This window comes from Macrobrachium nipponense, chromosome 24 (genome assembly GCF_015104395.2).
Source record: "Macrobrachium nipponense isolate FS-2020 chromosome 24, ASM1510439v2, whole genome shotgun sequence".
NCBI lineage: Eukaryota > Metazoa > Arthropoda > Malacostraca > Decapoda > Palaemonidae > Macrobrachium > Macrobrachium nipponense.
This window is the reverse complement of record NC_061091.1, coordinates 56,783,288-56,810,340: the sequence shown is the minus strand read 5'-3', so window position 1 is coordinate 56,810,340 and position 27,053 is coordinate 56,783,288. Positions and strand designations below refer to the sequence as shown.

Here is a 27,053-nt window from a genome sequence, read left to right as displayed (position 1 = left end):
GAAAATAAAAGAGAATAAGAGTAAACTTCAGTTGAAGGCCGCGTTCGAGTTTTGGTACCCATTGCATTCCATCATGAAAAGGACCATTACTGGGACTGGAATGCTAGTTCGGCCTCCAGTAGACCTTGGAAGTATGGATTCTGGCGGCATGTGGCAGCTGTTTTGAGGGAAAGGCGCCTTGTCATAGTGGAAAGATTCCCTTGGTAATAAATTTTATTCCTCAGTATTCTAGTAATTTTTTTTTTTATTGTATTTCCAGTCTTTCTCCTTCGTTTTGACCTTTTGCTACTTGGTTTAGATGTATGTTTTAAAATATTAGTTTATTCTTTATTATTAAAGCAATTCTTTACAATTCCTACACCTATCTTCTTCATATTTCGAGCTATCTTCGCCTCGGTCTGCTCAATTATCTCATTTTCTATACGCGTTGTTTTTTCACTCTGTATTAGCTTTGTTATAAATGCTTTGGTCTCCACAAGTCCGAGTTTTTTCTTCAATGAAGGAAGTCGGTTCATGTTTTCTTTTGTCATTACTAATTTTTAGAATACGGTAAGTTTAGACGTTTCAAAGAAGGAATTTATGATCATTTATTCTTTTTTAGTCTGCTTTCTTATTGCATTTTTTTTTATACTAACGCTTTATGTCTGAATTTACATTCCTTTGAAGTTTTTTCTAGATATTACAGAGAAATTCTTAAACTTTTCTCGAAGGCTATTTCATTTTTTAAATGATTGGAAACAAGCATTTATGAAAGCGAAGTTTCATAGTTTCGTCACATGGATGAGTCATGTATCTTTTATTGCTTTGTTATTATTGATTGAATATTAAATTATCCCTTAAATTTTTTTAAATTCATATTCACTGTGTAACACTTATAGATTTTTAGATCGTTTTCAGGTTTGTGACTAATCAATAACTGCCTTTTTTACGCTTTAATTTTTATTTGTCTTCGCTCTACATTTTTGTTTATTGAGTAGTAGTAGTAGTTTTTTTTATAGACTTCTGTCGTAAGTTTTTCGTCTTCATGGGTAATTTCAATCTAGTACCTACTTAGCAAACTGCTATGCTGTGACATTGTTTTCCTCAAACTTCTATTTCGTGTGTGTGTGTTTTTTTCTTCTAAGTACATGACTCAAAGATTTTAATTATACCTCCTTGGATCCTCCCCTGGATCCGGAGATGGTATTTTTCCTCATTTCGAAATTTTGTGATAATTCTGATAACATTTTGAGGCATTCAAGTTACGGTTACCTAGATATTCAAAACGTGTTATGAACTCCAGGTTTTTAGCTAATTATATTTTTGTCTCGGGATCTTGGCCTTCATATAAAATAACTTGAGTTTACTTGTATCTATAGTCAATTTCTTCATTAGTTTTAGTTCCGTTATGTATTTAGTTTGTTATTTTCGAACATTTTTGACAACTTTTATATTTATTCTAGTTTTACATTTCTCATAATCTTATATGGTTTTCAGTGTTACGTCTTATTCCAACGATTTCGACTTTTTTTTTTTCATTCATTATAAACTGACGTGATTCTCATCCGTTTCCAGGTCCACCTGTGGACCCCAGTGACCGAATTTTCGCCAATCCTCGCCATCCGCATCCGTCCCGACCTCCTCCTCCTCCGACTCCGTCCAGGATGAGGATGGAGGGAAACGACGACATCCTCTCGATGGCTCAGAGGCGTCAGGCAGGACGCCGAACAGGACGCCCTCCGTTCCCCGGGGATCATGTCCTCAGGATCGACAACTTCACCTCCGGTCCCACGACGCCGATCCAGGTCCCCCCGTCTCCTATGGTAAGTAGAGAAAGTCTCTCTCTCTCTCTCTCTCTCTCTCTCTCTCTCTCTCTCTCTCTCTCTCGATGTCCCCTCGGATGGACTAATAAGTCTGAGACATCTTAATCCTTGTAACTCACTCTCTCTCTCATCAAACTGGCCTCCATAGGGGGGATAGTGCCGCATGTGGACTTCATGCGGTGCACTGTAGGCATTAATTTAAGGTTCTTTGCTGCATGCCTTCGGCCAATAGCTGCAACCGCTTTCATTCCTTTTACTGTACCTCCTTTCATTCTTTTTCTTCATCTTACTTTCCACCCTCTCCTAACAATTGCTTCATAGTGCAACTGCTTTGAGGTTTTCCTTCTGTTACACCTTTCAAACCTTCTACTGTCAATTTCAATTTCATCGCTGAATGATCTCGTAGGTCCCAGTGCTTGACCTTAAGCCTAAATTCTATATTCAACCCAACTCCGTCTAACTGAAAGGTTCCTGTGTTCAAAAATAGAATATGAAATTAAATAAAGCATTCTAATTTGGTTATAGTCAAGTTAATTGTTAATGCGAGTAGTTAAGGGAAAGATTGTAATGTAATCTTTATTTTATCAGTATGAGGTAGAATAGCGATAATATTTGTTATTAATCATAGAAAAAATGATAATATATATATATATATATATATATATATATATATATATAATTATATATATATATATATATATATTTAAAACATGTATGAGAATGTATCATTACTGTTGTTGAACCAAAAAATTGTATAGTATCCTTAGTTCGGAATTATAGGTACTTTCGTGAATTTGGTTTTTAGTGTGTTTAAAGACTTTGAATCGTTTCAAGCTCTCTTCTAACTTGTGTTCTTGGATGTACGTACCTGATGTAGTTGTACTGCACTAAAGGTAATTTTTCATAAGCATGCTTAATTTCGCTGTAGGCGTTCATAAACTTTGTAGGTAGGGATCGTTTTTCTGCTTTAGATATTCGTGGTGTCTTGAAAAACTGCCGTTCTTTCTCGCTTCTCATTTTCGCAATAAATTAAGAACCTGAATGCAATCGACTCGTGAATATAAGTCGTTTTGTGATCTGTAGAGCTTTTGGTCTTCTTTTATATTGAAATACTTCCCCGTTTGTGTAAGTTCCGTGCAAAATGTGTAGCGGAGAACTGTGTCCGGTATTTTCCGGAACCGCGAGGATTAACGCTGTTTTTCAGCGGTTACTTGGTTACGATGTTTGGTTGGGGTGCTTCATATACACAGTTCGTGTGTTGCCTTTGATGCGTATACAACAGTGTGGTGTAACTTGGCATAATCTATTCTAGGGAACGCAGTGCAAAAATGAAGTGAGTTTTGTGATTTAAAATGTCGTCGTCCATGAATGTCATGTGGTATGGATAAGCGTACTTTCGAATGCCCGAGATTTCTTAAGGGCACTTGATATTCCGCCAAGATTTTTCCTAGTGGTAATTTGTTGTAACGGGAAGCATTCAGAAACACACTTAATGGGTTTCCCGAGTTCTGATGAACTCATTGGTAAGTTTTCATCTCGGCATTATTTAATTTACTTAAGTCAGGGGTGGCCAGACTTTTGGACTCCGAGATCTACTCTAAAGACGATTTTTTTTTTTTTTTTACATCTACCATACTACATAATCCCATATTGTTAGGTGAGAAAAAAATTCAAATAGCGCCATAGCACGTAAAACATGAGTGCAATTGCCTCACTTATGTAATATATATATATATATATATATATATATACACACACACACACACACACACATATATATATATATATGCTTGTGTTTTTGTTTTTTTTTATATAGAATTGTGGGGGAACGGCGATCGATCAAACAAGTGGCTACGATCAACTGTTTGGCCACCTGTGACTTAAGTAATATATATATTTATATATTTATATATATATATATATATATATATATATATATATATATATATATATACATGCATACATATATAATTTTTTTTTTGTAAAATACGTAATATATTTTCTTGTTAAAATACCAACTTAGGCATTTGGTTACAGGTATTAATTTTTGCCCTTTGATCATATAAAATGCAGGGACCTATGTATGGTGCATAAGCTGTGTCGTTCTTACAACTTTCCCTTCATCAGTTGTGGACTGAAACTATTTTTTAAAAAGTGTGTTGTTTTCGTTTGATTTGTCTTCATGAAGCGAGGGTTTTGTCCCCCATCCCATTTTGGCAGTCATATAAGGTACATCATTCTGTATGGATGAATACAGAGTAATGTAACATTTCCTCTTGCCGTGGAATTCTCAGGTCACACCAGCCTTCCTACCCGCGGCGGTTACCTTTGAGCAGAGACTAACCCTGGCATAAGGAGGTTTACTTGGTAGAGATATCGTAGGTGGTATCAGTTAACATCGTTAACTCGTGAAATGACGTTGGAATTAAAGCCACTCATTGGTTAAGTTAATAGAACATTAATGGCAGGTAAAGCTACAGCTCCCCATATATGTATTATATATATATATATATATATATATATATATATATATATATTATAATATATGTAAATATATATATATATATAGATTATATATATATATATATATATATATATATAGATTATATATATATATATATATAATATATAATATACTATATATATATATATATATATATATATATATATATAATCTTTTATAAGCTGCTTGCTATTTAAGTAGCCATTTAAATATAGAGTAATTGTAAAGCTGAAGAGGTAAATAGTAAAACAGTTGCCCTTATTAAAGAAAATACAGCAGGTTGATTATAAAAGTTTTATGATAAAGATGAACGTCTTTAGAGGTAAATGCAATTGTGCTGTTGTTTTCAGCAAGTAAAGTTAAATGGGTCGTATCTAATAGCTGTTCTGCCAAAGGTATTGACTTGCACTGTAAATATTGACTGCCAGTTTTATTATGTAGGTGATACGTATCATTCTGTCATTTCTTCAAATTACTGGTCTACCTTCATCTCAAAAACAAGTAAAAAAATGCGCCAAAGTATCTTCGGCGCAATCGGGTTTTATGTCCGGTGGTGGCCAGCCACGGCCCATCAAAACACTTAGCAGCCGGCCATGAAACTTTCAGCCATGGCCTGGTGGTGGCCTATGTTGTTGGTATCTATAGCTCTGTCAGAAGTGCAATTATGGCTAGCTTTAACCTTAAATAAAATAAAATTACTGAGGCTAGAGGGCTGCAATTTGGTATGTTTGATGATAGGAGGGTTGGTGGTCAGCATACTAATTTGCAGCCCTCCAGCCTCAGTAGTTTAAAAGATCTGAGGGCGGACGGACAGACAAAACCGGCACAATAGTACAGAGAACTAAACCGTGGACAAATGCGAAATTTTGGATGCTGTGTTTTGAATGTAAACGGAATATTGTGGAATTCGACATTCCCCATTCTTGTTTTCCAGGAGCTAAATTGACTGACTTAGCTTTTCAGTCAATTGAAATTAAGAATCTTTTACCCAGCCTTGATACTTACTAATGGAGTTGTATGCCCAAACTGATTACATTGTTCCAAATTTATAATTACACTAAGCAAGTTAGTGGGAAGGGGTTAATATAACACTTGCTGGATAATTGGTAATGTTACTCCATTAGATTAATGTGGTTTGAATAGCAGTAGCCCTGCCGATAACCCTCTAGTTTCTGTCACTCTCACATTATCTAAAGGTATGAACTCTTGAGGGCCACACTAAAAGTTCTTATGATAGGTCTGAGTTTTAGGGGTACTTCGGACCGTTCAGTCTTGAGGTCCTTATTGTAATGAGAAATATTTAATGAGCAGTCTAGTAACTACAGGAATGTAATCTCAGATGATACTACTCTTCTTTACATTGATCCCATCTCCTAGGTTGTCACGTGTGGTTGCAGGATCTCGTTTTGGTAGATTCACGTGAAAGTAGGTAAAGATGCAAACTATGGTGGCTGATTTAAAACTCTTTACAAAACTCGAAGTATGATCGTTAGTAGGTCCAGGATATTTGATTCTCTCTCTCTCTCTCTCTCTCTCTCTCTCTCTCTCTCTCTCTCTCTCTCTCTCTCTCTCTCTCTCTCTCTCTCTCCAACCTTTTCGCTGACAGTTTCATTAGTGATATTCAGCTTTATTTCAAATTTTGATATATTTTTTTATTGCATATTAATTTTTGAAAATCTGAGTCTCATTCCATATTGTAAAATCGTTCTTTCGGAAGCATATTTAAAACTCTTTGACTGCAAATTCATCATGCCAGAGGCATATTTAAAATTCTAGGAGTCATTTTTTATAATTAGTTACAATTCTTGGGCAACAAACTAAAACCTCAGTAACGATTTACTTGTACTACTCACTACCAGTGTTTGATGATCTTTTAACCAGTGTAAAAATTCTTTCCAAGTTTTCGCACAGGAAATCTCAAGGCCGATATTCAAGTGGGCCGTAGCGTCGTGTCAGTTATTCGGCCCTCAAGTGTTTCCCAGAACTCCCGAAGTTTCTTGGTAATAAAATGAAGACGGCGACAGCATCTGCCCCATAAGAGGCTGGGGGCGACGTGACGTCACACATATGACGTCACGAGTCGGAAGGAAAGTTCACCCCGCATGTGTGCAATCCTTATCCTTCGTTTGGCGTTTATTTTACCAGATAGTCGAGATATCCCAGGGGTTCGCAACCTATTTAAGTGTGTATACGAAGGCGCACTTAGGATGTCTGGACTATAGGAAAACTCCTTGGCCTGGGAGTCTGGTAAAAACGCCGTTGCATATTTAATGAAGGGTATTAATGACAATACATAGTGTTGCAATACCGTTTTCTCGTATGGGCTTCTGGAGGCCCGTTGTAAGTGGCCAAGAGCGTGGCTAATATTTGATTACCTTTCTCAGCAGTGAGGGATTGTTGTTCCAATTATAACTATCAAAGGAGGTTGGAGAATCTCTCTCTCTCTCTCTCTCTCTCTCTCTCTCTCTCTCTCTCTCTCTAGAAAAGAAAGCGAACAGAACGTTCAAGGCTTAGCTCAAACAAAAGCGCTTTTCTCAGTAATTGCTTGTACAAGCAAGGCCGTCTTTTGGCATGGCTGAGACCCCATGAGCCTCGGACAGTCATCTTCATGTTCTCCTCTCAAGAGATGAGGATGGATGATGCCCCATGGCGACGAGATGAAGTGATGCTGTGGCGAACTTTAGACCACGCTGCAGTTCATGTGACGGAAGACGTGTGCGTTCTCTCTCTCTCTCTCTCTCTCTCTCTCTCTGTTTGTTTGTATTCGCCTTGTCCCCTTCTCTCTCGTAGCTCCTCAAACCTTCATGCAAACTATAGTCCTTCCCAGATTTCCAAAGATCTAACGTAATTCTTGCTTTGCAAGTCATCTGATGGCATCGATTTTGCTATTTTTGCTGTGAACGTTTTCGTTCCAGGCCTACAGGACGCCCTGTATTTTGGTGCCCGTTATACTTTAGTTCAAATCATCGCTCTACATCATTCATTTTCTATCGTTAAAGCAAAACTGTAAAGGCTTCATCTGCTAAGATTAACTTACATCTATTCATGTAGACTAAACCCACCCGTCTTGGGGGGGGGGGGGGGGGGGGAGTATTATAGGAATCTGCAAGTTAAGCAGGTTTAGAATTCTGAAGCTGTTCAAAGAATTGAACTTTTCCTTAATTCAGTTGGAGATGAATTGGGAAAATGAATGTAAATAGCCGGTTTTATTTTGAATGCATTTCCCCCCCAGATGATTCAACATTTAATGACATTGAAAAGGGCAAGTGTATTATACATACCTATAAACGAGTTATAGCGATTAGTGCTGACAGTGCGCCTCATGTGGTGCACTTTAGGTTCTTTGCAGCGTCCTTCGGCCCCCAACTGCAGCCCCTTTTATTCATTTTACCGTACCTCCTTTCATATTCTCTTTCTTTCATCTTACTTTCCACCCTCTCCTAACAATTGATTCATGGTGCAACTACGAGTTATTTCTCCCGTTACACTTCTCAAACCTTTTTACTCTGAAATTCCGTTTCATCACTGAATGACCTCATAGGTCCGAGCGTGTGGTCTTTGGCCTAAAGTCTGTTCTATTGTGTTCTGTTCTATTCTATAAGGGCGGGTAATTGATTGTATTGTGCGCAGATTAGGAAAAGGCTGACTTTTAGTATCGGCGTCTTAATAGTTGCAGTGTTGAAAACATAGTTTGAAAGCACTGCAGTCAACAATGTATTTATGTATTTTTGTCAATTGAACTTAAATGAAATTCTAATGATTTGAAATAAAGTGTATTTCTAGTGATTTAAACATTATATTAGAGTTAGCATTATTGCTTTGGGTGCCGCATTTTGCGCTGTATATGTATATATGGTATCACGATATATATATATATATATATATATATCTATATATATATATAGGATAGATATAGATTATAGATATTATATATATATATCCTTCAGTTATATCTATACTAATAATATATATATAAAATCTAGATATCGATATAGATCTAGATATTCGATTATCTATATATATCTATGAGGTATTTATTATCGAGAGATATATGATTATATAATGTATATCGATATCTAGATGCCTTATTATCGATTATATCTATCTAGATATAGATAGCATAATATAGAGATATATATATATAATATATATATATATATATATATATATATATATATGTGTGTGTGTGTGTGTGTGTGTATATATATATATATATATATATATATATATATATATATATATATTTCGTTTGAAAATATCTGACGATATAATTTTGTTAAGGAAAGCAACGGACATCATCATCATCATCACGGCTATAAATATCCCAGGCGAGGTAGGTTTTCACCGCCCTTTTATTTGGTCGACATGTCGTTCCATCTCGGGACACGTTATGTACACTTCCGAAGGCGCGGAAGAGCAGAGCATTTACCTGGCCGCGTCGGCATCCGGGTGGTTACTTTCGCTCCTTGTGACTCAACTTTCCCACAGGTGAGTTACCTGATTGGGGAGATTGTTTTAGGAAATGGCGAGATAAAGGGAACGTGCGTCGTCGCTTTGGTATGCAGCGATTTGTAAATAGGATCCTTGTTAATGGTTTGTTTTAACTGGAGCTATTTTGGAGTAGGTGGATAGTGGACACCGCTTGGCAAAGGCCGTTTGATTCTTGAAGCCTTGCTATATATAGTCGGTATTGTGTTGTAGTTTTAGAAGTAAAGTGTTTTTATTTTGACGAACACTAGAAGGATACACCGTCATATGCTTTCATCTGGACCAAACCCGAATGTAATGAGAATTCAGTGATGATAGACCTACTTCTTAAAGTATTAAACTTACGAAGGTGGACTAAAAAAACATTTAAACTATAAAACCTCATTTCTTAAACGCTTATTTATTAGTTGACAGTATGCGATATCGCCCAGTACTATTTTTAAGAAACGGGACTATATTAGAAATAATCGAATAAGATGGAACAGGAGACTGAGGAATTGGTAGATGTTCCCTGGAATTGATGAATTGCAGAGAACTGTTAGGTGAATAAAAAACAACTCAAAACTGGGTTTAAACAACCAAAGGTGACTGGGAGGAGGAAGTAGAAGAAATACGGAAGTGTTGAGTCATCTCCAAAAGCATTAATAGGTTCGGAGAGGGAATGAGTAAAGCCGTAAGCTGGAATTTTACCTCAGGGCGTCTTGTGCCAAGTTGAAAAATGTCTCAGGGGGTAACAGCGTATAATGCTGTATGAGCCGCCTCCCATGAAACTTTCAGCCACGACCCTTTGGTGACCTCTCCTATAGCGTTGCCAGACGCAAGATCATGGCTAACTTTAACCTTAAATAAAATAAAAACTACTGAGGCTAGAGGGCTGCAATTTGATATGTTTGATGATTGGAGGTTGGATGATCAACTACCAATTTGCAGACCTCTCGCGCCAGTCGTTTTCAAGATCTGAGGGCTGGCAGAAAAAGTGCTGACGGACAGACAAAGCCATTTCTGTAGTTTCCTTTTACAGAAAACCTACAAAACCCTAGGAAGAGGATGTCCAGACATCAGTGAGGAAAAAGGAAATATCTAGTGTAGATCTTACGGTGTTGTAGATCTTACGGTGTTGTAAGGTGTGTGCTGATGCAAGTTAAAACTACAACAGCAATAGAAGTTGAAGCAATGGCGAAGAAGTTGGAAGGATGAATGTTCATTTTTCTATGGAATGGTTGGAATCGATGTTTGTTTTCAGGCAGAAGAGGGAACGCACTTAAGCCAGCAAACTATTGACGAATCACTTAGCCTTATATTTGTCAAATATCTTTGCAATTGTTGAAGATACTTGACCCATACGAACGTTCGACGTGGTTCGGAAGTCACGTAAAGCCGTTGGTCCCGTTGCTGAATAACCACTGGTTCCATGCAACGTAAAAACGCCATACAAACAAACAAACATACGGACGTTACAAGCAGTGACTATTGTGGAGGGGCGCAGGGTTGGAGGTGTAAAGGAGGTGGTTCAAGAGGATCGAAGTTGCTGAGAGAAGAGTTGGCCAGAAAATGAGAACCGAAGAGGGGCCTTCACGGAAGCATTTTATGGCGAAAAGAAGACAGATCCTGAGAAGCAGCAAGATGAAAGTTAGGTATGACACTGCACCTTCTTTCTGATGGTTGAAGAGTATATAAAAGAAATAACAGACCTCATGAACGAAGGTAGTGTACTCACCAGCGTTAGGTGTCATGAGGTTAGAAGTAAGGCTACCAAACAACGTAGTTCCGTCAGTGGACCTCATACGGTGCACTGTAGGCATTACTTAAGGTTCTGTGCAGCGTGCCTTCGGCCCCTAGCTGCCACCACTTTCGTTGCTCTTACTGTACCTCCTTTCATATTCTTTCATCATCTTACTTTCCACCCTCTCCTAACACTTGATTCGTAGTGCAACTGCGAGGTTTTCTTCCTGTCACACCTTTCAAACCTTTTACTGTCAATTTCCATTTCGGCGCTGAATGACCTCATGGGACCCAGTGTTTGGTCTTTCGCCTAAATTTTATATTCAGCTCAACCAAAGGAACAACCCCAAAACCTTATGGAGAGAAAAGGAGAAAGCTTTCTATGCAGTCGACGGTGAACTCTCCTAGTCAGTATTTCCTCTTTCGTGAAGGAGGAGAAAGTAAAATTGACAAAAATATGAAGTATCGGAAGATACAAGAGGGGAAGAAGTGGGGCATCTGCAACCGACAGTGTTGGTGCTTAGTATTTTGAAGTCTCTTGGGTATAACACCCTCAGCATGCACGCAAAAGTAGAACGATTTAGGTACATTACATTAAACCCCATTGTGCATGTGTTCACCTAAGTCCAAGATGGTTAATTGTGTACTTGGTAGTCAGACCGCTGTGGTGGTTTGTATGAAAGGCGATTAAAGGCATCGGCTAACAATCTCATCCCAAATTCTTCTCTTCATTTAAATTGTAATTTATCTAATAATATATATGTATATATATAGTGTGTATATATAGTATATATAACGTCTATGTAGGAGTGAATGATTGTCTAAAATATGATAGTTGTAATTACTTATGTTGGGCTTCCAGGTCGTTCCAGTTTTCATTGACTATAATGTATCTGATCGATTTAAGTTTAGCGTGGGTGTTGACCAACAAAAACTAGTCCTTCATTAACTGTTTAAGCTAAGGTGATGTATTGCAGAAGAAAAAAAAAAGACTGAATTATTGCTGCAGTCGTGGTGTGGTATGTTATTTTTATCGACTTTCCATACACACACTTTACATAATGGTTCCCTTAGCTAACAGGCAGTGTATACTAAAACTATTGTTATTTTAATAAGAGATGAATTGGTGCTTTTGCATCCTTCAGCAAATAGCAAATGCAGATTGGGCGAAATTTGAAAACTTCCCATTAAAAAGTATGCAGCATATTAAGTGTTATTGGTCGTGTACGACCTTCCTTCTCGCCTTGAAATACGACCATCGTGTGAATTGAAAACGATCTTAGTTGACGACCTCTTTGATGGCGTTACAGAAATATCAACCGCTTGGAGAAATTCCGTGCTCTTATTGTTGAAAAATGTGGCCTTCATTCCTATTCAACTTCCATCAGAGCACATCGAACCCCTCACCCCTCTGAATTCTATTAAGAAAATGTGTTAGTGATATACGGAATTAGATAGTATTTTAAAGACTGTATAAAAGGAATTTTGAGGGCTCAGAAAGAAAGTTACACGTGTTGAATGATTTTGCTGTAGGAACCAGAGGTTACACGGTACTAGTCAGGATTCGTACCACAACAAAGGACATTGGTATCTTGCCAGTACCGATCTAGAACGACCGTGCTGCTAACGTCATAGTGTGCGGTCGTTGGCCCCTGTGTTAGCAAAATAAGAAAAAAACTGGAAGATGTTGACGATAGCCTCTCTCTCTCTCTCTCTCTCTCTCTCTCTCTCTCTCTCTCTCTCTCTCTCTCTCTCTCTCTCTCTCTCTCTCTCTCTCTCATATATATATATATATATATATATATATATATATATATACTTATTGTAGATAATTTTATGTATTATATATATTATATATATGTATGTATATAAATATAAATATATAAAATATGTCGTTGATATGGATGATGATAAAAACTACAGCATTTATGTAAAATTCCAGTCAGGAACTCATTCCCAGTCCAATAATTTTCGCAAATAAATATAGTAATTTCAAGATAGGCCCACTTTGGGATAAAGCCTACTCGTCCGCTTAATTCAGACTCAAAGGCTGACATATTCCATAGTCTCTGTATTGAAGGACTAAGTCAGTTTCCCTGAGTCGTTGTGATTTGTGTGGATTTTGGGATTTTCCCTAGAGAGTGGCCCCCAAGGATTTGAACCCGGTATGTATCCACCTTTGCGGCGTGTTAAGTGCAAGCCCTTGGGAAGCGCCTTAGTGGCGTGGTCGGTTTGATCTTGGCCTGCCACCTCAGTGGCCGTGAGCTTGACTATCGGACACTCCATTGAGGGGTCATAGATGTGTATTTCTGGTGATAGAAGTTCACTCTCGACGTGGTTTGGAAGTCTCTTAAAGCCGTTTGGTCCCATTGCTGAATAACCACTGGTTCCAAGCAATATAAAAACACTATACAAACAAGCAAGCCCTTTTTGGGGGGGTAAAAACACCATACAAACAAACAAAATACAAACAAGCAAGCCCTTTGGGGATGACCATAAAAACACAAACAAAAGAATGTAAACCTCATAAAGATAACGACCCCTAAGAAATATTAGTCCAAGATACGACTCCCGATCTTTGTTGGGGGTCACTATCTAAGAAAGATCCGGAATTTGTAGGTAATGTCATATGGACACGTGCAATGTGCCTTGTGGCGTAATCCTTTCTCATCTGGAATTTATAGGCCTTCTTAAACGCAATGTCTGATAAGATTCACGTCATATGATATTTAAATAACTGATAGCACAAGGGACTTTCAACATTGTCCTGTGTTTTACTGTTGCAAAAACAAACTATGAAATAACGAAGACAAGGAACTGAATTCCAGGATAGGTTCATTAGCGGAGTGTAATTTTCCATATCAAGAACATTCATTTTGATTTTTAATGTTTTATCACAGGACTGAAAATACATATCATGTCTGTTGAGAGTTTTGTATACATTTTGATTTTTGGTCGTTGTCAGGAAAGTGTAATGAAATGTTATAGCGATTATCCGTAGAGTGTGTGGAAATAAGTTTAGTAATAATCATGCTCGTAACTGTGTTGCAATTTAAGGGTTTGTATTGTATAGTTTCACTGATGTTCATCTTTTCACTTTAGTATGAGACTTGTTTCTGATGATATAGGTCTGATCAGTAAAAAAAAAAGAAGAAAGAAGAAGAAGATACTGCAAAGTTTTATTCCGGCGTTAAACGGCAGGATTTTGATAGGTCATCGAATTTGAATGTCACTAATTCCTGTCATACGGTAGTGAACTTGCACCATTTGCTTCAGCTTAAACGTCTTGTGTGTAAATTATGAAGATAGTATTTATGTTGCAAATTATCGTGAATAAACGAAACACAAGTTTTAATTGTATTGTATGTGTTAAAAAATAATGGTAACAGTGTCTCTCTCTCTTGTTATACTAAGTTTGCCCGTTTTAGATGAAACCATTGAAATGAAAAATATAAAAAAGTTTTGCGGTAGTGGGTTGAAGTTTAATGCTGCTGCTGCTTCTTCTTCTTCTCTTCTTCTTCTTCTTCTTCTTCTTCTTCAGGCTTGATTCCAGGGAAGACTGATACCGTTGGCTTACTTATATCGGTAATTTGTATTTCTAAACACCATTAGTATGGCCACCTGATGAGAAGAGAAGAGCAACACATGGCAAGAGAAGTGATGGACTTGGAGGTGGATGGAACACGAAGGAGAGGAAGACCTAAGACCAGATGGAGAGATTGCATTAGAGATGATATGAGGGAGAAGGGAGTATGGGAGGAAATGACACAGGGCAGAGTTAAATGGAAGAGACTCATTACAAACGGCGACCCTGAATAGGGATAAAGCTGGGAAGAAGATTAGTATTGTTAATGGTGGCATACTTATTGTTTAAATTGTGCTGCGTTTATATAATGAAGTTTAAAAGGCAGTTAATTTGTAAATTTCTACGGAATGATTGGTTTTTGTTAAAATTGGTGCAGCTAAGGGCATAAAATCAAAGATGACAAGGTATATTGAATTGGTTTTTAAAGTTCACAAATCTGTTGGAATAGTATCTTTTTAAACCTGTTTTGTATATTTTACATCATTCATGAATTCGCATGTTCACTTAGATTCTGCCAGTGACAAGAGAGCGATGTCTGCTAGGCTATCATTAATTATTATTATTATTATTTTTATTAAAACACTTCAATAGGGAATTTTAAATTTATTGTGCATCCTCACACAGGGAACATTGTTCAGATATACATTGAAAGTAAATTAAGACTAATTTAAAGAGATGGTTGTAGGTAGATTGTAAAAAAATTAATGCAGTCAACTTACCTCAGCAAAGAAAATAGAAAAAATTAGATGGAAGGGAGATAAGAAAATAAATCAAAACTTATCAAGTAAAATGCACGAATAAATAAGTGTTGAGAAATGTTTGGAATAATTAATGCCTCAAGAGTTCCAACTGTAAGACAGGGTGGCACCTCCACAAAATATAGGGGGAGGGGGGGGGTTGGATTTTACATTGCATTGTGACCTATTACCTCCCACACCAGTCTCCCGTGGTCCTGTAAGGTTCGAAGCAAAAGCTTTTTGAGTTCTGCCTTTCAGAAATTGAGTTCTCTCGAGAGTTTCAGCTCGATATTAGAAAGTGTTAGCTCTACAGAACTGACTCAAGATTGATTGATTGATTTTTTTTTTTTATGGTACAAATTCACGACGCGCAGAAAAAAAAATCGCAGCTTTATTGCAGCTGCTTTTCACATTGGGAGGGGAATTGCGTAACGCGGGTCTTGGTTTCCTAAATAAGCGAGCTAGTATGATGCTTCTCGATTAAATATTATGGTGGAAGCAAAAGGTCAAAGGTTTTCTCTTTCAAAACTTCTGCTCTCTCTCTCTCTCTCTCTCTCTCTCTCTCTCTCTCTCTCTCTCTTCTCTCTCTCTCTCTCTCATTGGATGAAAAGCATTATTATTATTAGGACTGATTTTAATAATGTAAAGAACCTGGTCATTTAGATATATCGGATACCTTTCATGTTGCGCGCGCAATTAATGTTTTTTTCTTCTATCCCTGAATAGGTAATATACGAATTTGGCTTCTCGGCGTTTTCAAGAATGAATTAACTACAAAGCTGCTGATGTGCTTTTAGTCTTCTCAGATTTTGGTTGTTTTACGATCTAGTCTTGTCTTTATTTTATGGGAGAAAAAAAATGAAACGATTTCTCCTTACGTTCTGCAAGATGGCGCCAATCCAGTTTCAGAATTATTAAGCCTTAGTTGATAGGCTCTAGAAGCAATATAATGTACTGCGCACGTAGAAAATGGCCGTATCTTACCGTGCCTCAACGGTGACATTTGATAGTATTAACAGTGGTGTACAACATGCTTCGTCTGTTAGTGTCCGTAAATATGACGATTTGACAAGTATTGCAGAAAAGATCATCACTAAATCATATTGCACTGTAGTGTAAGAGAATTGTAATTACATTTTAATAGGAATATGCTCGCTCTCTCTCTCTCTCTCTCTCTCTCTCTCTCTCGACTCTCTCAAAAAAAAAAAAAAAAAAAAAATCTTTTACACATACCACTCCATTCTCGAAATATCTTCCAAACGTAGAAAATTGACAGAGTTGCATAGATTATCGCGAGATTGCAGACATAACACCATCATTGACAGTCCGCTGAAGGTTGTTATTGCTGTGTCTGTGAACATTTCATAGAGATGGGCGTATCATTAATTGAGGTGGATTTGTTTGGACGTCGAAAACGCCTTTGCCGTAAACTGGCATCAACCACCGCTTCTCGGAAAAGCCGTTTTTAGCCAGCAGGAATTTTCAATATTTTCTTTAACTGAAACTGAGCGAGGCTGTGTGTGTGTGTGTAGGTGCGCTAATCAGCTAAGGGGGATTTGGGTTTCTCTGTTGTCTCTGTTGGTCAAGCATTTTTTTCTTTTTTGTTTACTTTTTCATTAATCTTATTAGAAACAGAACGAGGCTTTTCCCGCAGGAGGGCAGTGCTGTCAGTGCACCTCATGCGCTGAAGGCATTACTTAAGGTTCTTTGTAGCTTGCCTTCTTCCCCTAGCTGCAACCCCTTTCGTTTCTTTTTACTGTACCTACTTTCATATTCTCTTTTTTCCGTCGTACTTTCCACCCTCTTCTAACAATTGCTTCATAGTGCAACTGCGAGGTTTTCCTCCTGTTACACTTATCAACCCTTTCATTGTAAATTTCCATTTGAGCGCTGAATGGCCTAAATTCCGTATTCAATTCAATTCAGAAAGAGGCTTTAGCAAGACTTAATATTTCCTATATAATTCCCATGACCACAGTGCCCTGATATCATCAGAAATTCTGAATATTTTAGGATACGCTTTCCAAAACAAAATCATAAATCAGAATGTGAGAATATGAAGTAGTAACTCGGTTGTCCGTAGCAGACCACAGAATTACTTCATATTCTTCCATTTGGATCCATGGCTTTGTAATTACTAGCGTGTCCGCAAGTGTGAAGACTTCGAGAAAAGAGGGCATTTTTGTTATTACATCCACATACGTGACTGGTAAAGATGGGCAAGTAGGTTCTATTTACAAATATGTTATATACTATATTCTGTTGTATATATGTATGTATGTATTCGTATGTGTAAAAAGTTATTACTTCCATAGAGGACCTCACTGGTGCTTTGAGATCATACTGTTTACAAATGACATTATATAAAACAGCATTCTGGAAACTAAGCATACATATTTACTAACAATGTTCTCTTTCTCAGTACGCGTTATTGATTTTTAAAATTCTACTCCAGTATTTACATTTGATCAGAATCGCACTTAGAGTTTTTTCTGTTTATAAGAATTAGTGTTCATCTATCACTAAGTATGGTTAGGATGTTTAAACATTCCTTATCACTAGTGTATTCCATCCAAGTTTGCAAGTTCCTATGGTTTGCCCTTATTTGCTAACAATCTCGCAAAAAATGCGAAAGGTCCATTGAACAGACTACGGTACATGAATTGACACACAATAAGACGTTTTGTATATCCGTGTATTTATTTTTCCGTCTGGAAGTAGAATAACCCCCAGTAGCCTACTTTTTATGAACGCCTCAGTGGCGTGGTCGGAATGGTGTTGGCGTGCCACCTCGGTGGCCGCGAGTTCGATTCTCGGTCATTCCATGAGGAGTCAGAGATGTGTATTTCAGGGGATGGAAGTTCACTCTCGCGTGGTTCGGAATTCACGTAAAGCTGTTGGTCCCGTAACTGAATAACCATTGGTTCCATGCAACGTAAAAACACCATACAAACAAACAAACTTACTTTCTATGTATACTAATGTTAATATACTTGTGATAAAACCCGCATTTTAATTAGCTTTGTCCAGCCACAGTTACCTTAGCACGAACCTTTTATATTACCGTCCTATTTGACTGTACAATTCCCTGGAAGTGAAAAAGGAGTAAGACGGTAAAGATTGAGTGACTGCACTGTATAGATTTGTATTGTATTCTAGACATGTTCTCCACAGCTGAGAATTGATGCTTTGGACGCTCGCGTGAGTGACACATATTAGAGGAGAGAGAGAGAGAGAGAGAGGAGACAGACGAGAGAGATGAAGAGCGAGAGAGACGAAGAGAGTGAGAGAGATTTGGGAGAGAGAGAGAGAGAGAGAGAGAGAGAGAGAGAGAGAGAGAGAGAGAGGACTCGCCCTCTGTTTTAAAGGGATTATATAAATATTTTTAATAGACTACATCGATATCTGATGAATTGACACTACGTAAAGACATGGGTATAGCGTGACCAATATCAATTTTAGTATTTCAAAGAAATACAAAAGTTGGTGAGTAAGACTTCTTTATCGACTTGTACTCGAGGCAATTGCAGTAGAGGTTGAATTTTCTTTCCCACTCTTGCCTCATTGTTGTCCATTACCTCCCCGCGAGTTCCAGTAATACTCACAGGCATTTTGGTTCGAACTGTCGCCGTCCTTTGTCCAAGTACTGACGAAATTCAAGTACTGACGAAATTCAAGTACTGACGAAATTCAAGTACTGACGAAATTCAAGTACTGACGAAATTCAAAACGAAATCCAGTGTTTGAAATAAACCTCGAGAGACCAGTTATAGTTTGCTTGGTTTAATTGATTTTTGTAATGTGACGTACATAATCCGCAAATAATTTTTTTGACGCAGAGATCATATTTCAAAGCGTCAGGTTTTCATATACCTGATACATAGCCACGGGAATATATGCACGAACAATATCGTACTTTCATTTAAAAAAACACCCTTATTGAGTCGAGACTGATAAGATAGAACTTTAACATTTAATCATATTTCGTTAAAAATGTTGATAGTATTGTTTATGAGTGGCAGTGATAACTATCTAATATGCCATCAAATTATTTACAAACATACAATTTGGTCTTGTAAGTTATGTGGATATAAGCTATAATTACTGCAAGAGTTTCAATTGCTCATAATTGCTGGGCAATAAAACCTTTCTTGAGCATTTAGAATTTATGCGGACATCCAAGCAATATATCAAGTAATTTAGTATAATTTAGTATAATGGAAAAAATAACTTTCCTTTGTCCCCAGAGCCAGTGACCTGCCTGTAGCCCCTAAGAGTGACATGATAATGATAACCTTGTATATCAATATCCCACGAGAGACTTGCCATTCAATACGATTACGAATGTTCAGTAATTCTTTGATGAAGAGAGTTTCTAGGAATACAGCGAGTTCCTTTTCCTTTGTAGGAAGGGTTTATGGTTATAATGTTCCACTTATCCTCATTGATGAATTATAAGATGTACTCTGTTGGAATTCTCTCCTTATATACAATAATATGTCCATTTTTTATGGAAAAAGTAATTTTCCTGTTTTAATATAGAAAGGTTAGGTTGATCATATGCTTTCCATAAGTATTATCATTCGATATGCACACTTTTAGTAATTTTTTTAGCTCATTTGAGCTGAAATTTTGAGTTTTTCGTATCTCTCTCTCTCCCTCCTCCTCCTCCTCCTCCTCCTCCTCCTCCTCCTCCTCCTCCTCCTCCTCCTCCTCCTCCTCCTCCTCCTCCTCGAAGGGTGTTCAGATTGTTCCAAAGGAACCCAAGCACCTTACATGGTGGAAATACTTTGGAAAGAAAAAAAAAGGGGGCGGGGGAGAGCCATATGAAAATATGACGTTTCATAGTGTGTAGATTCAGGTAATTGTGTCCAATCCATGTCTCCCAAGTTCGACATTAGAATATGTAGGAAATATTTTGCTCACCATCTTACAAATACATTAGGGTGTGTCTACGTAGCAGTGTGACCTTCAGGCTGATTTTATATCATATAATATAGTGTTTTACAGCCACAGTATATCAAGCAGTTAGCTGCAAACGTGTCGGCTGAAAATATCTTTTAAGATATTGTTGTAGGCGGTTGTATTCATCTGTTAAAATTGATTTGATGACCTTGATGGAACTAGTCAGATATATTTACATTAACTTCATGGTTACTAGTCTACTTTTCGTGTATTTAAACTTGCGTGGCCTTGGCTAGAGGCAGGCACTCTACTGAGTGTTCTTGTCAATTAATGTATTTTTTTTTTTTTTTTTTATAAATGAACTACTCGGTTGGTCTAATGTTCATCAAGGGTTTGATACGGACTTCCTCAGAGCTTTGCTTTGTGCTGGTGCTTGCTGTGGCTCAAGTAGAAGCTGATTTTTTTTTTTTTTTTTTCAAGGAAAATATCTCAAGATTTTCTATATTGTTTTGTTAAAAGGATGAATAAGAGTTTTATATATATGTTGTTTATAATTATATATTTATATATATACATATATACATATATGTGTATGTATTTGCATATTACATATATATATATATATATATATATATATATATATATATATAATTGTATATCTATATTTATATATATATATTTAATTATATATATATATCATATATTATGTATGTTATGTTATTGTATATATGTATATTATATTGTATGTATGTATGTATGTTTGGGTGTGTTCTTAATCTACACACAGAGGACGCTGATGATTTATTTATTAATTTTTTAATTTTTTTTGGCGAAATAAAATTTTTTGTTTTTTTATTCGTGGGATGATAATTTTAGCCTTGGCAACAGAATTTGTTTATAAGAGGAGTTTCATCAGTTAGTGCTAATTAGATTTTTTTGTCTTTCTTTTTTGCATTCTTCAGATAGCAATTATGTTATTGCGCAGAAGGAGCGGTGAAGATTGGCATAGTGGAGTGTTCATGATTACCTGGAAAGTCTTTTGAGATGGAAGAGCATATTTTTAAATTCTCATAATAATCAAATGGTACCTAAAAATGCGGGGTGGGGGGGGGGGGGAATAAAAGGAGAAGCGCCCAGGTTCGTAAGCTCTCTTTTGTGCTATATATAAGCTCTCTTTTGTGGATTTTTATAAGTCTCTCGTACATTTTTATAAGTCTCTCGTACATTTTTATAAGCTCTCTCTTGTACATTCAAGCTCACTTCTGTACATTTTTATAAGCTCTCTTTTTTTTGTATTTTATAAGCTCTCTTTTGTGCATTTTATAAGCTGTCTTATGTGCATTTTTATAAGCTCTCTTTTGTGCATTTTTATAAGCTCTTTTTTGTGCATTTTATAAACTCACTCTATACATTTTTATAAGCTCTCTTGTGCATTTTTATAAGCTTTTTTTCTTTTTTGCGCATTTTATAAACCAACTCTATCATTTTATAAGCTCTCTTGTGCATTTTTATAAGCTCTCTTCTGTACATTTTTATAAGCTCTCTTTTGTACAATTTTATACAAGAATCTTATAATTACATCAATGTAGGAAGAGAAGGAATATTTAAATAAAGAATTGATACGAAAGTCATATGTCATGATATCTTAGATATTCATTATTGGCAGCATCTTAAAATTTTGTTTTTGGTTGAAATAAATATTTTTTTATTCGTGGGATGGTAATTTTAGCCTTGGCAACAGAATTGTTTATAAGACTAGATTTTTTTTTTTTTTTGTTTTTTTTTTTTTTGCATTCTTCAGATAGCAATTATGTTTTGCGCAGCAGAAGCGGTGAAGTTTAGCATCGTGGCGTGTTCATGGTTACCTGAAAGGTCTTTTGAGATGGAAGAGCATATTTTTAAATTCTCATAATCAATCAAATGGTACCTAAAAATGTAAGGGGTGGGGTGGGAATAAAAAGAGAAGCGCCCAGGTTCGAAAGCACTCTAGTGCATTTTCAATAAGCTCTCTTTTGGTCTCTAATGTCCATTTTATCAGCTTTCTTTTATACATTTTTATAAGCTCTCTTTTGTGCATTTTTATAAGCTCTTTTGCTCTCTCTTGTGCATTTTAGCTCTTTTCTGTACATTTTTATAAGCTCTCTTCTGTATATTTTTACAAGCTCTCTTTTGTAAATTTTTATATAAGATTCATATAATTACAACAATGTAGGAAGAGACGGAATATTTAAATCAAGATTTGATACCAAAGTCATACGCCATGATCTCTTAGAAATTCAATATTGGCAGCATCCTTAAATTTTTGTTCTGATTTACAAGATTTCACTAGCTTGTGCTTTTGTCTAGCGCCAATTTTTGGATTTATACTTTTATAATAAATAAAAAATCAGTTCCTGAGCATTTCGAATTTACTTTCACTCTGACGTTTGATGACTTTGTGCTGTGGATGTATCGTGTGGGTGTGTTCTGCCGTTGCCTATATACTTATTAAATGTATTGCTCTATTTGCAAGTTTGAAAGGCACAGCTGACGCCGTTGTACCGGTCTTCATATAGAATTAAATTCTCTGGATGTTTTATGAGATGGTCGGCAGCCACCTGCTCAGGTGTCCTTTGCTTGTCAGACGGGGGTGACTAAGTAGCATATTTGGTAATTCTAGTCACTTTGAGAGAACTTGATTGCTGTTTTGAAAATGCTTTAGAGAAATTCTCAGATTTTTTTTCCGATTTGAGTGTCATTTATTATCATATAAACTGATATTTCTTAATTTCAATGAGCTGTAATGAATATTACCATCCTAGGTGTTTTATAATAATTATAAGGCCTAGGGTTTTTGATTAATAATATATTGTCTGTGTGTTCTCTGTGACCTATGGAATGTGAAGAACAGAGTAGAGGCGACGACCCGAGAAAGCTGATGAATGAGTTTCTATGGATGGCGTGAGATAAAACTGCTTAGTTAGACAAGTCAATGTACTAAGTTCATGAACTCTTCTCAAAGTGCCTTTGTGAAACTGGTTGCGGCCAGTAAGTGTGAGGCGTTAACGAACTGTGTGTTCGTAAGTGCGTGTGCGCCTCTTTCTGTTAATAATGTTGAATACCCAAGTCTATGGGGGATTTTGATAGAGGCGTCTTCGAGAGGAAGGCAGAGCCATGATGGCGGTGCCTAAGTGTTTTTTGGGAATAGTGAGTGAAATAGTCCGACTGCTTGGGTGAGTGTTGAAGTATTTTTGCCAAAGACTGGCTTGTTACCTATTTGTCATTTTGTGGTAATATCTGATTGTTAATCTTGTGTGTGTACTTACCGGGATGTGTTCTGTGTCTTTGAAACAGACGGTTCTGGCAGAACTGGCAATGGAGGGGGACAAAGAGTTCCCAGAGGGGTGTAGACTTTTTGGTGACTAATGGTGACTACCATTACTATTAGACATTTTACTGTTCGGGGTTTTTTGAGTTAGTCTGTAAGACTTGATTACTTGATTGATTAATTATTTATGCACTGTTAATAAATGTTAATGTTATGATGCGACTCTCTCATTTTCATTACCTGTTAGAATGGAGAGAAAGAGGTGGAGAGAAAGAGGTGTCGGTGCTAGAGAGAGAGAGAAGAGGAGAGAGGGGAAGAAAGAGAGAGAGAGAGAGAGAGACGAGAGAAGAAGAGAGAGAGAGAGAGAGAGAGAGAGAGAGAGAGATTGCTTAGAGAGAGAGAGAGAGGGAGAGAAGCTGGGTGTATTGGTTTGCCTGACGTTCGGTTCGAGCTACACGTTTACCAAATGAATAATGCGGGAATCTCCCCATTACATAATGTTTTTTTTTTTATTGATAATGATAATTTTCGTTACCGCATTTTGCTTCATTAGAGCTTCACTTTTTTTTTTTGCCAAGCCACGAAGGACCAAATCAACTTCGGTTAAATCTCTCTCTCTCTCTTCTCTCTACTCTCTCCTCTATCTCTCCTCGCTCTCCTCTCTCTCTCTCTCTCTCCAACCAACTTTGCTGTTGCTTACGTGATTACGGACAAGGCCAAAAACGGCCTTCGCTAAATATAGCGCAGGAGTCTCGTGGTAGGGTGAACTTAGTCTCAACAACGCTTAATTACCACGCCAAGTTTTTTCATGATTTGTAGCCTCCGCCGCCGCATTCTGTGGAATGCACAGGGCTGAAATAGATCGTTAATGCGGTGTGGACGCGTGCGCGTGTTTCGGTCAGTGTGTTTTACGTCTAGTTATTTAAGAGTTTCTTGCTTTTTTGATATCCTAAGTTGTTAATTGATTTACGAATCTGTTTTAGACGTCAATGGACTTGCTTGTTTGCCCGTTATGAAGAGTTGGAAACACTGGGTGATCAAAAAGTCCTTGTATACCTAACGTTTTATGATAGACACTTGAGTGGCAGCATATAACCCTTAATTAAGATCTGAAAAAAATGTGATTTATTAATATAATGTTCTTATTAAGGATCAAACAGCAAAATTATAAAACATCTTAAGTCAGGGTTATGCTGCCCACTCAAGTGTCGTATAAAAAAAACATTAGGGCTTTTTGATCACCCTGTATAAATTTTCAGATGTTATGGTCACCAGTTGATTGTGATTTACATTTTTCAGATATAAAGGTCGCCAGCTATTATTTACAATTTTTAGACTTGAAGGTAACCAGTTGATTGTTATTTACAACATATACATATAAAGGTCACCTCACAATTTTTACATATAAAGGTCACTAGTTGATTGTTATTTACAGTTTTTACATATAATGATCACCAACTAATTATTTACAATTTTTACATAGAATGGTCACCAGCTGATTGTTATTTAAAATTTTTCATTATTATTTACAATTTTTCATTATTATTTACATTATTTGAAACATATACTTCAAGGAAACCATTGCATTTTCAAGAATGGAATTTTCATTCTCTCTCTCTCTCTCTCTGTCTCTCTGTATTCCTCCCAATTCTACAGACATATTCTGTGGCTGAACTCGAGGCAGTGTATTAGGATGGAGTAAATGAGGTGTCCATTAACGTAAAGCAGTCCAAACCCTTCGGTAGTTTAGCTTGTCGCCTTGTTCATATTACGGTTCTTAAGGTAGACTAAACCATGATCTCGACCCGGGGGAGGGGGGGCGTGTTGCCTTCGACCGTTCGTACCGTTTTGGAATCTCGTGGGCGGTGCTTCTTGATTTCTGGTTTATTTGTGTGTTTTATATATACGTACATACATTCACACTTTTACATAACTGAATAGTATATCAAGATTATTATTATTATTATTATTATTATTATTATTATTATTATTATTATTATTATGAGACTTGAAAAGATCCTGGATAAGATTAGTTCGTTGTAAAATGCCATTATTTTCAACATATTATTATTATTATTATTATTATTATTATTATTATTATTATTCAGAAATAAAAAAATAAGAATTTTAAATATCTTAATTTATTCTGAATTTTATTTTATTTTATTTTATTTATAGCAGATGGAAACGTGAGTAAACGTATTTAATGCATGCGCGTGTTCAGTGCGGAAGCATATGCATTTTTGCATAATTATTTTTAAAATTTCTTTTGTCACTATTCATTTAGTTCCAGTGCTGGCCAGTGGCCTAGACCTGGAAGCACACCATTTCATAATAATTCTTCGGGCCAGCCTTGTGGGGGCCGTTAGTCAGCTCTGTGGTCTGGTTTATGTATTTTAATAATGATAATAAGATTTTTTTTTTTTTTTTTTTGCTCTATCACAGTCCTCCAATTCGACTGGGTGGTATTTATAGTGTGGGGTTCCGGGTTGCATCCTGCCTCCTTAGGAGTCCATCACTTTTCTTACTATGTGCGCCGTTTCTAGGATCACACTCTTCTGCATGAGTCCTGGAGCTACTTCAGCCTCTAGTTTTTCTAGATTCCTTTTCAGGGATCTTGGGATAGTGTCTAGTGTTCCTATGATTATAGGTACAATTTCCACTGGCATATCCCATATCCTTCTTATTTCTATTTTCAGATCTTGATACTTATCCATTTTTTCCCACTCTTTCTCTTCAACTCTGGTATCCCATGGTATTGCGACATCAATGAGTGATACTTTCTTCTTGATTTTGTCAATCAACGTCACGTCTGGTCTATTTGCACGTATCACCCTATCTGTTCTGATACCATAGTCCCAGAGGATCTTTGCCTGATCGTTTTCTATCACTCCTTGAGGTTGGTGTTCGTACCACTTAATACTGCAAGGTAGCTGATGTTTCTTGCACAGGCTCCAATGGAGGGCTTTTGCCACTGAATCATGCCTCTTTTTGTACTGGTTCTGTGCAAGTGCCGGACATTCGCTTGCTATGTGGTTTATGGTTTCATTTTTAGTATTGCACTTCCTACATATGGGAGAGATGTTATTTCCGTCAATCGTTCTTTGAACATATCTGGTTCTTAGGGCCTGATCTTGTGCCGCTGTTATCATTCCTTCAGTTTCCTTCTTTAGCTCTCCCCTCTGTAGCCATTGCCACGTGTCATCGCTGGCTAGTTCTTTAGTCTGTCTCATGTATTGTCCGTGCATTGGTTTGTTGTGCCAGTCCTCTGTTCTGTTTGTCATTCTCCTGTCTCTGTATATTTCTGGGTCTTCGTCTACTTTTATTAGTCCTTCTTCCCATGCACTCTTTAGCCACTCGTCTTCACTGGTTTTCAGATATTGCCCCAGTGCTCTGTTCTCGATGTTGACGCAGTCCTCTATGCTTAGTAGTCCTCTCCCTCCTTCCTTTCGTGTTAAGTATAGTCTGTCCGTATTTGCTCTTGGGTGTAGTGCTTTGTGTATTGTCATATGTTTCCTGGTTTATTATTATTATTATTATTATTATTATTATTATTATTATTATTATTATTATTATTATTATTATTAATTCAGAAGGCTAGTAACGTGCTTCGTGTTAAACATTTTTTTTTCGGACATCGGCTAATAAGTATGTAAACCACTATTAATACTTATTAGAATTATCATTATTAATGGTAATAATAATTAATGAGTTTAATATGCGGAAATGAGCAAGTACATAGATAGGTACTGTTGCTTTGAAAAATTTCACACAATCGAACTTAATTTGCAAGCAAAAGCAAAGTGCATCTAGCACCTTTCAATAACGTCACTTATTGATTGAATCCTAAGACTTAACTTGATTGTTATGAAAATAAATCGCGTGCATTAAACATTAATCACTTATTGATCGTGCTTAAAATAACTTGATGGATGGTCGTTTCAGCTTACTAAATCTAAGTTTTTTTTTCATTACAGTAGAGTAAAATTAGCTTTGGATATGA

The 27,053-nt window shown here is 36.7% G+C and overlaps 1 protein-coding gene across 4 annotated transcripts in view; it reads left to right on the top strand.

The window, feature by feature from the left end:
• Nucleotides 1-27,053, top strand: part of LOC135205655 (uncharacterized) — a 142,420-nt gene that overhangs the window by 71,519 nt on the left and 43,848 nt on the right. For 3 of the 4 annotated variants that reach the window (XM_064236490.1, XM_064236489.1, XM_064236488.1), the window contains exons 2-3: nucleotides 1-203; nucleotides 1,555-1,802. The exon at nucleotides 1-203 is cut by the window's left edge and continues 768 nt beyond it. In XM_064236490.1, the coding sequence (XP_064092560.1) occupies nucleotides 1,644-1,802 (159 nt within the window). In that variant the 5' untranslated portion in view covers nucleotides 1-203; nucleotides 1,555-1,643. Of the gene's footprint in view, nucleotides 204-1,554; nucleotides 1,803-3,094; nucleotides 3,326-27,053 lie in introns of those variants that run through there. The other variant, XM_064236493.1, reaches the window with a different exon arrangement.